At 48.3% G+C, this 13,899-nt stretch overlaps 1 protein-coding gene and 1 long non-coding RNA gene across 3 annotated transcripts; both read left to right on the top strand.

Annotated features, from left to right (window-relative positions):
* The first annotated feature begins 137 nt into the window (after positions 1 to 137).
* Positions 138 to 676, top strand: LOC117188187. The gene is made up of 2 exons (XR_004472506.1): positions 138 to 256; positions 329 to 676. It is a non-coding gene; the product is annotated as an uncharacterized LOC117188187 (long non-coding RNA).
* Positions 677 to 4,517: 3,841 nt separating this feature from the next.
* LOC108160318 (putative transcription factor SOX-15) lies at positions 4,518 to 13,791 on the top strand. 2 transcript variants are annotated; one of them, XM_017294242.2, is made up of 3 exons: positions 4,518 to 4,599; positions 11,133 to 11,830; positions 11,926 to 13,791. In XM_017294242.2, exons 1-3 carry the CDS (start codon positions 4,547 to 4,549, stop codon positions 13,524 to 13,526), a joined length of 2,352 nt encoding a protein of 783 aa, XP_017149731.1. In that variant the 5' UTR covers positions 4,518 to 4,546; the 3' UTR covers positions 13,527 to 13,791. The 2 variants fall into 2 exon arrangements, with proteins under 2 accessions (XP_017149731.1, XP_017149732.1); XM_017294243.2 differs by lacking the exon at positions 4,518 to 4,599 and adding an exon at positions 10,929 to 11,038 and having other exon boundaries at positions 11,926 to 13,727.
* Positions 13,792 to 13,899: the final 108 nt, after the last annotated feature.

Genomic DNA, 13,899 nt, shown 5'->3' on the forward strand with positions numbered 1-13,899 from the left:
GAAATACTTGCTTTTATTGCATTTCTATATAACATTGAAAATTAAATTAATGTCAGCGATGTTTTTTGAACTAGAGTGATAGTGATGTAAAAAAACATCGATCATCGATGTTTTTCTGCCGATGTTAACTGATATTCTGATGTTTTTGCTGATACCGATGTTGAGTGATGCATCGATGTTTTGCAAAACATCGGTAGCTTAATTTCATATCATTGCGTATTTGTCTTTTGAAAGCAGCAACACAGCAATGCCATAAGTAAGTAAACATATTTGACTTAAAATCAAATCAAAAATAGAATAAAATAAAATAGAATCAAATTTACTATAGATGGTATACATTTGTTTAAATATGAAACTGCGAACGCCGTTAACATCATTCGAAGGCAACCCGTTGTGTGTTTGGGAAGGTATGAAGAGTACTGTTCAGTCACAAACATATACCTTATTAAGATTACAGAATATACAGTACAATCTCACACACAAAAACTCATAGATACAATTGTCCATGTCACGTCATGTGAATGAATATGACGACACGAAAATTACATTAGCAACTAAGAATAGACAATTTCACTTGTAAACTCGAACCCACCAAAAAGGATGAAGCAATAAACTATGTACTTTGTTGCTGCCAAATACCTAAGTAAATGCACTGAAATGTAACCCCCGCACAGAGTGCACCCTATCTAAAAATACACTCACATGGAGCCTGGCGTTCCTTCCCATACAATAAGAGAAAGGGAAGTTTTGAAACATCGGTCATACATCGATGCATCGAAGAATAATCCGATGTATCAATCCAACATCGATGTTTGATTTTGACAACATCGATGGACATCGACATCGATGTTTTCATTCAAATTTACATCACTAGTTTGCGTACTTCTTGTTCAGTGTGACCGCGGATTTAGCGATAGAACATACCGTCCGACCCTCAAAAATATACCAAAGATACCGCCTCGTTTTAAAAACATACCGTAAATATACTGTCGAATTCAAGTTCTACTATACATATTCGTCGTTTTTGATATTCCGTTGAATATTACTAGCTATATATCACATTTAGCCATGCCCACATAATTTTATACGATTCATGAATAATTTTTCTACTTGACTTAAACACCAGCTTTTATTGGATTTCTATATAACGTTTAAAATGAAATTTAATAGATTGATGAAATTGACAAAATATACCATTATATATCGTAAATATACCGTCGGTTCAATTTTGACCTCAAAATATACCGAAAAGTATTACAAATACCGTATACGGTCGATACTCGTGATTGCAGTGCTGTAAAATGTAAAACGCTAAAGTGACTATCTGGCAGCACTAATTTCCGCGCCAAATTCAAAATCTTTGAGTATTCTTATGAAACTTGAATGTTTCTTGGACATAGATACGTTATCCAACTGAAGGGTTGTAAATAGAGCTCTTGTGTTGCCTTCTGATGAAGTACATTGTCTAAGTAAATCATACCTACCGCATTTGCTGTTGCAAGCATTGCACACAACTACAGCAGCCCCTTACATAACAGAATGGTAAAGGCGTTAAGCCAAAACCCAGCAGACAGCCATCAATGTGTGTACTTCATTCAGCCTGGCCCCGGACCAACGTGTGCCGGGCTTCATCTGCGATAAGAGAGTCGAGTCTCGAACTGCACCTACCTGGGCGAGCAGCATGCACTGGGAGAAACCTCCACGACGAAGGTGGACGGAATAACTGGTTTGATGCTGCGTCCCGCAACATCGTTTCTGGCAGTGCACCAGCGATCTGCTTATCAATAATTTGTTTTTCTCCTTTTGCTGCATTTAGGCAGAGATTCTCTGACGATAGCAGCTCAAGTGTCACACGCCCACATTTTTGGAGCAGTCGATCCTCGCTTGGACTGCGGACCGCGGACCACGGACCGCGCACCGATCTGGGCAATCAGCTCCAACTGCGGCTATTTGCACATACGCCACGCCAATAAACTTGTACCCACCACCGAGGCACGCTTTGATCCTCATTCTCGGTCTTCATCTTGAGTCTCATCCTCAGTTTTTGTTCTTTAGTCTCGAAGGCGGTCGGCACACGCTTGCGTTCGGTTTCTCCCCTCCGCTTTTGGCCTTTCTTTCGTTTGGTCTGGCCGGCTTGGCCTGGCCTGTTGCCTGGCTTGGCCCCTCTGCGCATAAATCCACGCGGAGCCACGACTCCGAGGCTGAGGCCGAAGCCGAAGCGAGCGCCGGCGGCAATTATCGCGATATGATAAACAAATATTTTGCATCTAAGGTAAGAAGCAAGAGGCTTTCCCGGCATTCTGGCGCTTAATTATGAACTCTGTTTGCACTGTGGATGGGGCTGCCATTGGGGGCTGTGCTGGCATTGGGCCTATACGCGTGGCCTCACTCGTACTCGACTCTCGTCTTCTGGGAGGTTTGTCTTTTGGGCTTGGCTGGGCCGCTGCCAGCAGTTGTTGCAATATGCAATTTAGAAGCTTATCTCCAGCGGGATACCAATCGCTTGGCCGTAACCCCCACGAGAGTGGGTGGAGAGTGAGATGGGAAATAAATATGGCTCTATTTTGGAGACTGAGTTGAGAAAGATGTGGCGGAATGGGAAAAATCACTAAGAGAAAACTAAATGGGATATTAATTTCGATAGAAATATCAAAATCTCTGCCAATTGGACCCCCTGGTTGGGCCATATAACACCCTTCCCCAGAGGTTCCGCACATTAAAATATTTGCATACGATTCTATGGGTGTATGGGTGAGAGCCCATGCACGTGTATCTGTGGACAGCATACACACACATATACAGAGCGACATTGGAGCCTCCACCAATTGAAACAAACCAAATGCAAAGTCGTCTCTCCCACAACAAATGGAACGGGAAACAGGTTTTCCACCTCGGAAAGTGAGACTCAGAGCCAGGCCAAAGCAAAGACTCTGACTCTGGCTGGAGAGGGGCTCCAAGTCAAAGGTAAGAGCCAAAGCCATAGCCGGAGCCAGAGAGGGAGAGAGAAAAAGAGAGAGAGAGAACAAACGAACGAACGAATATTAAATAAAGTTTGTTTCATTCGATTCAAAAGAACTTGCCGCTCTGTCTCTTGCTCTGGGAGATCGACTTCGCCTGGCCACTGCCACTGCCACTTGCCTCTGACTCCGACTCCCGACGCTGTCTCTGCCTCGTTCCGCTTTGCTGAGCAGCTGCCACTCTCTGGTCGCTCTGGCTCTGGGCCAAGACTGCGCGAAAGGTTTTGCTCGTGCGCTTTTAGCTTTTCGCTTTTTGGCCTTATGCATCGATACCGACTGAGGCAGAGACAGAGGCACCGACCCGACATCCACATCCACATCCACATCGAAATCGCAGCGGGTTCACCTCTGAGAGAGCGTCGGGCAGTGGCAGAGTTTAGTTGGTTTGCGGTTCGTCATCAGCGTGGTTCATGTGGCTCTAGCTTTAGCTCTGTCTCAAGCTCCGTTTCCATTGACATCGGCATCGCAATCGCCATCTCGGTCCACGTCTCCGTCTCCGGTTATAATCATAAATATATCTACATACAGACTGGCCTGGCCGCTGGCTCTATACCAGAGATCGGTGCGAGTATATAGGCCCAATTTTGTTGTAGTGCTGTGCATTTTCCCAAGAGTGCGATTGTATCTGTGTTTTTCGGTTTGTGAAATGCTGAAGCCCTTGATTTTAAGCAAGAGATACGCTCATTAGTCGCGTCCCCTCAGAAGCTTGCGATCTGAAACGCGTTTGTCAGGCCAAATCTTGGCTATGACCTCCGTGTGAGCCCCGAAAGTTGTGTACCGATTCGCGAGTGCCCAGAGTGCGAAAATGTCCAAGCCATTAGCCGATTGCAGCATTGCGAAATCTTAGACCAAATGTGGGTTAGGGTCTGAACCAGAAACACAACCAAATCCGACAGCGAAAAGACACAGAATTCACACAGACGGACAGAGGCAGACAGACAGACCCTGTGACTGCCATCAGTGGCGACAACAACGTATGAGTAGATTTATGGTTGGAACTGTAACTGGGCAAAATACTTGGCCCAGCAACTGCCATCGTGCCACCAGCCAACGTACAACCCACCGACGACTAAGGGAAAAAACTAACGGAATAATGCAACATTAAGCAAAATGCTGCTGGCCCTGCAACAGCAAAGACCCCTACAACACCAACACTTTCAGCAAGAGAAACATCAACCTGCCACCGCCTGCGCCACCACCACCGCCGACATCATTGTCGCTACCGTCAACATCACCCACACCAACAACAGTGACTCCACCAACAATTCCAACAACAATAGTAGCTCAAACAACAATTCCATCGTTTTCTTCAACAACACGAAGATTTTCTTCAACAACATAGACTCCCACAACAACAACTGCAACAAAAACCACAGCAATATTAGCAACAACAACAGCACCAACAACTTTTACAACAATTGCAACTATAACAACAACAACAACAACAACAACATCACCGTTACCACGAGCGCCGTAGCAGTCACCGTAGTCGCAACCGCCACCGTCGCCGTCTCTGTTGCCTTATAAAAATGGAACCCTCATATGATCACGAACATCCACATCATCTGCTAACAAATTACAAGTAATATTTACATTTTTCCCATGCTAAAGTTTTTTTCTCGCTGTTTAATTATATCCAACCGAAGCGAAGATACATATCTTCAAGATAATAACCATAATGAAAAATGGAAAGAGTGCGCCTGTGGTGGTGAGGAAATTCTCTAGCTCTACGATAGTATGCCTCTCTCTCTCAAAGATCGGCATATACATAGCATATGACAGGGGACTTTTTTAAGACTTGGTCGCTCACACAGATACAGATACAGAGGCACAGAAAGCGGGCACGACAGCCAAAGGCCGACGGGGATTTCATATGCTCAGAGGTACATGGTATATAGTGGCTATATATAGGGCCTGAGAAGTTGCTTAGATTTTCCTTAGCGGGGCCCCAGCACTTGCACTTGTGTCTGTATCCGCTTCTCGCTCCACTGTACGGGTTCTCCCCTCCTCTCCTCTCCGCCACGAATATGTAAATGGATGGACGAGAATAACTTAAGAACGTCTTCGGACGGGGCTCGAAATTGGTCAAGTGGAAAGTAAACCAAGAGACCGACCGGGCTAAGTCCGAATGCGGGTGGAGCGCCCTGGGAAAAAGTGGGTATGCAGAGGGCAAGTCCGCAAGAAGTTTTAATTTTTGTATATTTTGGGCCAGAGGTCATGCGGCTTTGACAATTAAAAAAATTTAGCTCCGATCTACAGAGCTTGATAGCTACGCATGAGATTTTAATAGTTGTAGGTATATACATAAGTATAGAAAAATATATAGTATGTCTGTGCATATATGTACATACATATGTATGTGACTGACTGATGCCGCGGTTTCCGACGGGAAACTCTCGGCTACAAATTGGCTGAAATTATGAATGGAAATGAAGCCATGAAACGAAATTAAATACTGATGAAAACGATTTGATAAATCCCCACAAAATTCGAAAGACATTTGGGAACATCTAAGCGATGCCCCAAGTGATCTTGGGCGAAAGCTTGTCGCATATTTCGTCACATTGTTGGAATCTTCCTTTTGGAATTGGCCACAAATCAATTCGGTTTCAAGCGAAGCGATACCATTTAATTTGATCTCTTATGGCAGTCACATAAATCAAGCCAAGGCATCGATCTACCCAAACTCTGCTAACTTCAGACCCAATCTAAATAGTTTTCCACATAAAAAAAAAAAATAAAATCCAATGAGCCATAAACAACCAGCTGTGTATATGGATTTTCCATCAAGTTTGGCAATTAATTAAGTTTTCATTGGGACTTGGGCCTTGGCGGTGCGGAGGAAATCTCAAACTTTAACAAATTCGATCTGCGCCTATTAGTCTCCAATTAAAATAAGACTTCCTATTAGTTTCCAATCATAACACCGATTCCTGGAAAGTCTACATACATATATGGAAATTGTGTGACGTCTTAGGTGAGATACTCACAGACATAGTTGGTACTGGCTCTTTTCTGGATTTCCCCATTCGAGACAGGAACTAAAACTATTCACTGACGTAAAGGCCATTCCAAAAGGTTTTTTCCTGGAATCTCTTTCTAACTTTTCATGCATTTAAATCAAGTAGTGACATGTGAATTGGGTAATAAGATTACAAGGGAGCATCAGGAATGTCGGGGTGTACAGATTTAAGCAAATGAAATCTTCAAATAAGTGGTTTATTGTCCCTATCTATGATAACATTCCTTCAGTATTTTTGTTAAGGACTTATTGTTTTTGGAAGAAAAAATTACAAATATATAATCTTAAAGGCGGAATGGACCAATCCATTCAATATTAAAACTATTCAAGACTCGCGTTGTATGTATGTACATATACAGAAACTTTTAAAAAGATCTTCATGAGAACTTCTTAGTTTTTCGACCGCCTACTTTCGAAGACCAGATGGTATGTTACCACCTGACCAATGTAATATCATTAAGAGGGTAACTGTAAGTATAATCTCTTCAAAAAACCCAAGAAGATCCGGTGTGCGACTCCCCAATGGAGCCACCCTTTTGCTACACGACTTACAGGTCTGTTCGCCACTAATTTTCGGACTGCTTAAGTAGAGATCCTCGATATGCAATTACTCTACTTATTCGTATATGCATGAACAAGTGGAATACACCTCCATTTCCAAGCCATCCATATAATTTAGGGCCGCTCAAGCTGCGAGGGAGTCTCAACCAAGTATCCGTGTACGAGTATATGGTGTATCTGTGCGAGTCTCTCTCCCCTGTGTGTGTGCTTGTGTGCGTGCTAAAATCCATTAAGTTTTTGTATCTTTTTTATGCTCTTAAAATCGCTTGTGTGAGAACTGGGTCTTCGCCGTTTCTTTAGCGGAGAGCCACGATGCAGGGGCACGGATCGGCCGACGACAGCAGCAATAAACCTCATTAGCCGAACGAATCCGAAGAGTGATGATGATGATGATGATGAACGCTTGCTTCATTAGTTTAATTATGTGGCATGGGGCCCTTATGTGGTGTATCCCCTATATGCTACACACAGATATATGCGACTCCATTTTCACTGTGCGTACAGATCCCATTCGTTGGGCAGCACAGGTAGCGCAGCGCGTACCTTCGCGCTGGTGCACGTTCATTAAAGCTAAGATGGCGGCTCTTCGGGCCCGGATGCTGGGGCTGTTTATGCTTATTGGTTGGTCAGCAGCATCTACATACAGATGCCCGCATACACAGGCAGACACGCGCTACTATATGTATATGTATTGCATGTAGCTGCTCCATGCATATGTATGTATGCGTAAATGGCCGATCGCCCGACAACTCATCGCTGGGGCACGGGGCCTGGCAGTGGCCTGGCACTCGCACTGGGCCTGCGACTGCGTCGTTAAGTTATTCAAGTACATCACACCTGGGCCGCTGCTGCAGTCACAGCCAGACCCAGCCAGACACAGCAGCAGCCGCAGCCGCAGCTTCAACTGGAACTGAAACTGGCTGAAACGAGACTGGTTTCTGGCCTCTTCTGTAAGCCACAGAAATCTGTTGGCTGTTGGCTGTTGCTGTTGGGAACAAATGTATTCGGTCCGGGGCGCCTGCATTTGCAGCTGCAGGCAGCCAATAGACTGCAAATGGAGCAAATGGAGAGCCGAGGCAGATGCCTCTTGTGCAGGCTTGCTGGCCACACCCACCTCCGACTCCACTCCGTTTCTGCCTCTGAATGTGGCCGAAAACCAAAATGGCTTTTATTACCTTGTCGCACCGCTTACAACGCGACCAATGCGATCGCTGGCGAGGCGCCAAATGATTTGCCAAACTTACCATAGATCCAGGATATGGGTTTCCGGGGGGATGAACTATCCGATGGTTGTTGATAATTGTAGTTGGAACGAACTTGTACATTCTTTAGTTAGTTTTATGCAAATACTTGATTAATAGCCAGATAGAGAGAAAGAACACCTGCTTCGAAGGTGCTTTGTCTCGATATAGTTTTAGTCGATGTATAATGTATAATGAAATGGAAAGACAACTCTCTAAACCAAGTGATCCCATGATCATTCAACTGAAAGGGTGTATGAAAGCTTTTGAGCTCAGTGATTTGGATGTTGCCACTTCATTGTATTAAAAGAATATCTTATGTCCCCAACATTGTTTGCTTTCCCCCTGCTCTTCCGCTATCCAAATTATGTAGAGAGAAAACCCGAGACAAATCTGTCCAATTGTTGTCAAGACCCTGAATACTCGCCATTTTCATTCCCTCGGGTCGCAGGACTAGACAAAGGTAATGACAGCTCTTCCCTCGCAGTCCGACATGGCCGTGGGACTGTCTTAATTACTGTCCCATTTGCAGGAATCCCTGGGATGTCAATCCAAGAATGGTTTTCTAAAATTAGCCAGGAATATGGAAAATATAGATTAAGGAGAATGCTGACCGGGTGACGCTCTTTGTTTCTGACAATTGTCCTCCATCCATGATCTGCTATTTGTATTTATTTTTGTATCTGTGTGTGGTGGAGCACATGGGAAAGGGGGAAAGGTAGGGGCTTCTGAAAAGGCTGTCTTGAGCAGCGCGGCAGAGCGTCACATGAATCACAATATGCTAAAGCGCCTGACACTCTCCAGATCAATGCGGCTTCGGCTTCAGCTCTGGTTGCGGCCTCCAGTACGGCTCCTGAATGGAGTGGAGCTTCGAGGCTTGTTAAAGGGAGGAGTTGCCCACTTTTGTGGCAGCCAGGGAGGGGCATCGGCCGCTTCCTCCCCCCTGTTCAGACTCCGGTTGCAGCCACCAGAGAAGTCGCTCTTGTCGTAAACAAAACGTTCCACAGTCCCCAACTTGGCGGTGGACATCGAGTACTTGGACAACGGACAGGGGACACTGGACAGCGGACAACGGACAACGGACAGGGTACTGGGGCAAGTAGAAGGGGCAGCGACAGACAGAGCCCGGACAGAGCGGCTGGCCGCAATGTGGAATATGTGGCATTTTGCAAAGATGTTGACATTTTGCGCGCATAAAAATGCCAACTTACTGGCCACTGTATGTGTCCTATTTTAAAATCAGGGCCATGGCTAAGCAGTCCTCCAGCAGGCTTGTGGCATGGGGCAGAGCAGAGCAGAGTCTTAAGCTGAAGCAGCGGCTAAGCCGCATCTGCAGGAGCTTGGAGCTTGGTAGCTTCGTGGATCGTGAGCGCGCTTAGGATAAAGCCAGACTCAGAAACTGAGACTGCGGCCAGAACCGAAACGAAACGAAGCCGACCAGACAGTCGACAGTTTTGGACAGGTTGGACAGCGGGCCGACAGTCGGACAGTCGGACAGTCGGATGGACGGACGGCAGGGCCCGGACGGTATAATTTTGTGTGCCCCTTTGCAACGGCGGATCGGCGTATCGGCGGCGGCGAAGTATTTAGCAGCCGCAGCCGCGGCAGCCGCAACCGAATATCAAAAACGTAACGACGTCACCGAAAACCCTCAATAAATTATCGAGACTTCATCCCGTGGCTGGACTTGGAGTCGGGTCTGCTAAGGAGGGAGGGTCGCAAGGGCATGGGTGGGGCGCAGACTTGGCTAACTAAAAATTTGCAACTTTGTCGGCATTGTCAATGGACTGCGCTGCTGTTGCTTTTGCTGCTGCTCCTGCTGTTGCTGCTGTTGCTGCTGCATCGAAGAAAGTCCACGGAACTAGAGCGTCTAGTTGTGGCACAGACAGAGTCGAGAGCCGAGAGCCCATAACCATGGCATGGCTAACAATTAGGCCCAGAGGTTGTAGGTAGGCAAAAGAGGCTCTGGCTCTGGGCTCTGAGCCCTGGCTCTGGCTCTGTGGATGGAACTACCGCTTTGGGGCACACAATAGACCAAAAGTGTAGTGGGCAGCAATAAATTCAAACGGTAACAAATCGAGGAAAGAAGGGACGAACGAACGCATATACTGAAACTGAAACAGATCCCAAAGGAGCGACCGGAATCGGGGATCGGAATCGAGATCGGGAGCTTTGGCAATATTTAAACTTGTCTTCGGATCTGCTCTCCATGCTTCGCGCTCTGCCTGAATTCTTGGAAGGCGAATTACTTTGAAATGTGTCGATATGTCGCAACTTTTAAAAGTTATGCATAAAGGCCCAAGAACCTGGTCTGGTCCAGGCCGTGGGCCACAGCCACAGCCTCATTCCAAGTCGCAGTCGCAGTTCCAGCTTCTGCTCCAGCTCCATCTCATCTCCATCGCCAGCCCATGAGCTCCAGCTTCTTTGCTTACTCCGACTCGACGGTGGCTTGTCGAAGTCGGGGCGGCCTCCTTTGATAATACAATAGCTGCACGCGCCCAATTTACATTTATGTCCGCTGACATTAAGGAGCGCACCGCAGCAGCAAGGGATCCATGCCGATCCAGGGCCCTGCCCCTGCCAGTACTCTATCGAGTCCGAGTCCGAGTTCCAGTTCCAGTTCTGTGTGTGTCTCTCTGGTGTCTGATAAATGCAAAGTTCCTCGGAGCTTCCCTGCCCTTTGTGTTTGTATCGCCCTGTGCGTGCCAGCAACGCGAAAATTGTCATCGTATTTAGCAGCCCTTTTAAATATCATTATAGGGAACATTGCGACGGCCCTGTTTGCCGGCGGTACGTAATTTCCTGCAGTAGCCCCTGGGGACAGGGATTAACAATGATCATGAATGCGATACACAGAGTGCGGACGCGTCTTGTTAGAAGGGATTACTCCATCATAGTCGGGATTGGGTGCGTTCTTTGATTGGTCTAGATATTTGTAAATTTGGTGGATTCTTCATTGGGCTTAACCTCTCACTGTTCTATAGAATAGTTCAAAGCGGCAGTTCTTTATAGTTTCTTCATACAGAAATCATGCAGATGAAGTTGTCTTTCAGATAGAACCCTAGTCACCTACGAGTGAAATTTTTGTTTTTTTTGCATAGATAAAGATGTCAGTTTTAGTCAGTTTAGTCATAGTTTGAGGAATACCAAGAGATTTGGTCCACATCAGTCTTCGAATATATATGATAGCCCATTCTGTAAGAACTTTATATAGGCCCTCTTTCCCTTTAAGAGAGTACCCATATCTCCCACCAATCTACCAACCATATCCTTTCCCCAACTATTTTGCAGCTCTAAAAAGTATCCACACATCTCGCGTACTCCGGAGTATAGCCACTCGACGGGCAGCGACTATCCGGAGCATGGAGGCTACTTGACGACGGATGGCCGCCTGATGCACGATGGTGCGGGCGAGGCGAGCCTCTACCATGTGCGCCAGGGCAGTGAACACTCCTCGCCCAGCCTGCACTCCCCAGCCATACAGAGCTCCGGCTACGAGAACGAGCACTCGCTGAACGAGGCAGTTCTCTCGGTGCACAGCCACTCCCCGATGCCGATGGTGTCGAGTGCGTATGTGGGCGGAGGTGGAGGCAGTGCGTCCGGGTCGCTGATCAGCAGCAACATACCGCTGCTGGGTGGCGGTGGATGCTCCTCGGTGCTGAACAAGTTTCTGTCGCATCCACATCCCGGGATGGTAAGTGGGGGCTCCATGGAGGAGTGCGCTTCGCATTCGCCCATCGAGCCCGCGTCCATGTGGAGCTACGACTACAAGGGCGATCTGTGCGCCCCCAACTGTGGCTACCTGGAGAGGCACAAGCCAATGGCCGCCGATCTGAAGTACAGGCCCGGCGTAACCCAGTCAAAAAGTGCCAAAGAGTCGCGCATCCGCCGGCCGATGAACGCGTTCATGGTTTGGGCCAAGATCGAGCGCAAGAAGCTGGCCGACGAGAATCCCGACCTGCATAACGCAGACCTCAGCAAGATGTTGGGTGAGCGTCTAATCATTCCCTGAATCCATAGCTTAAGCTCGTCCAAAATGTCAGCTATGAGGGATCTGTAATCTCTTCTCCTCATCTCGTTCCAGGCAAGAAATGGCGCTCATTGACGCCGCAGGACCGCAGGCCGTATGTTGAGGAGGCGGAGCGCCTGCGCGTGATCCACATGACGGAGCATCCGAACTACAAGTACAGGCCGAGGCGCCGCAAGCAGTCGAAGCTGCGCTCCATGCAGCCGGGAGGCAAGGATCAGGCAGAGAACTCACCTGCCGCCGGGGCAGGAGGGGGCAAGGCAACACCGAAGCTTTCCACGCCGCCGCTGACGACGGCCACCGCCTCCTCCAGCTATACCACGCCCACCGACGAGAGCAGGTGCTCCTCCACGCCCCAGAATCCCAACCAGAACCAGAATCAGTACGAGCAGCCGCTGAAGCCCACGTATTCTCCGAGCTCCGTGGACTGCTACAGCAATGCGGACAGCACTGAGCAGATCGAGTCGCTTGCCGCCAATTGCCCACCCGCCCTGCTCTCAGAGTCCTCGCCCACAGGAGGCGTTGGGAGCTACGACAGCTCCCTGCTGCTCAAGAAGCTAACAAAGCCGCCGACCAGTCGAGCGGCCAAGGCGCGTCAGGATAAACTCTCCAAGGCGGAGGAAAAAAGCAAGGCGCAGGCACAGGCACAGGCACAGCAGGGACTGTACGCCGCCTCCTATCCGCTGGCCCCCACTTCGGTGGCGGTGGTGGCCGCCCGAGGCATGTACGTAACGTGCAACAATCGCGGGCTGCTCGATCATGGGCACTCCGTGAAGGGGACCTTTTATCCGCCAGTGTCCGCATCAGAGGACGAGGGCTCGATGCGTGGCAGCGTTGGGGGAGTGTTGCAGCAGCACTGTAACTTGGCGACATCCACAGCCACGTCCTCTGCCTCCTCTGTGACTGTCTCCGCCAGCGAGATGAGCGGCTACACCGTGTCCATGTCGGACAACTGCAGCAACCTGCTGGGCGCCAACGAATATCTTTCCAATCCTCATCCCCATTCGAATCCCAGCGCCAATGCGTACGGTATGCAGTACGAGGATTTTCTCCGCTATCAGAGCAACGACCTGGATTACAGCTCCGCCGAGCAACACAAGGACAACGCCTCGGACGGATCCGTGTCGCAGAAGTGCCTCAAGTACCCGGACACAAATCAGAACTACGACGACTACGAGGCGGAGGCGTACAACAATGCAATGCTGTTGTCGGCCCCTGGATCCGGCGGAGCGAGCTACTACACCCAGCTTCCGTACGCCCCCACCGGCCTGGCGGCCTTCCCGCTGCAGCTGGCGGTGCCCTTCCAGCAGACGGCGCCCGGTCCCTATGGAACGCAAGCCATGCAGAGCAGCTACCTCCACTACGGTAACTATGGGGGATACGAGGGCATGGCCCAGTCCCAGACGCAGACACATCAGCAGCAGCAGGTTCCGCACCAGACACCACCTGCTCCTTCTGTCTCAGCGCCTCCTGCTCAGACAGTGACCTCGAATCCGGCAGCCATGCAACAGCACCCCCATCATCATCACTTTGGCCCTGGACCGGGGGGCATGGTTGGAGTGGGAGTCGGGGAGATGCTCTTCGAGCAACAGCAGCGGAAGGACGACGAGATTAGCAACATCCTGGCCGGAGTGCGCAAGACCTGCTACAGCAACTGATTCAGGATCGGCATCGGATATACTATACATATGTATGTAATTTTTGGTAACTAGAGATTAGTGAGTGGTTTAGGTTGTCCTGTCCCTTTTTGAACCCCACCCCCATATAGATTATCCAATCCACATAAATTGTACAATGTTTAGAAGTTTTATAAAGCGAAGATGAATAAAGTATAGTCGAAGTAATCGAATCGCACATCGAAGAAAAGTAGAAAGTACGCGCCACGTGCTATAGAAGTTAATTAATTAATCGAATCCAATCAAATCGAATCGCATCTCATATCGATGTCAATGTCAAGGTGGAACACATCTTTGGGTCCACATAGTCGTGTGGAACGTGCCTGGCCATATGACAGCCACCCGATATATACTG

The sequence above is a fragment of the Drosophila miranda genome, chromosome 3 (genome assembly GCF_003369915.1).
Source record: "Drosophila miranda strain MSH22 chromosome 3, D.miranda_PacBio2.1, whole genome shotgun sequence".
NCBI lineage: Eukaryota > Metazoa > Arthropoda > Insecta > Diptera > Drosophilidae > Drosophila > Drosophila miranda.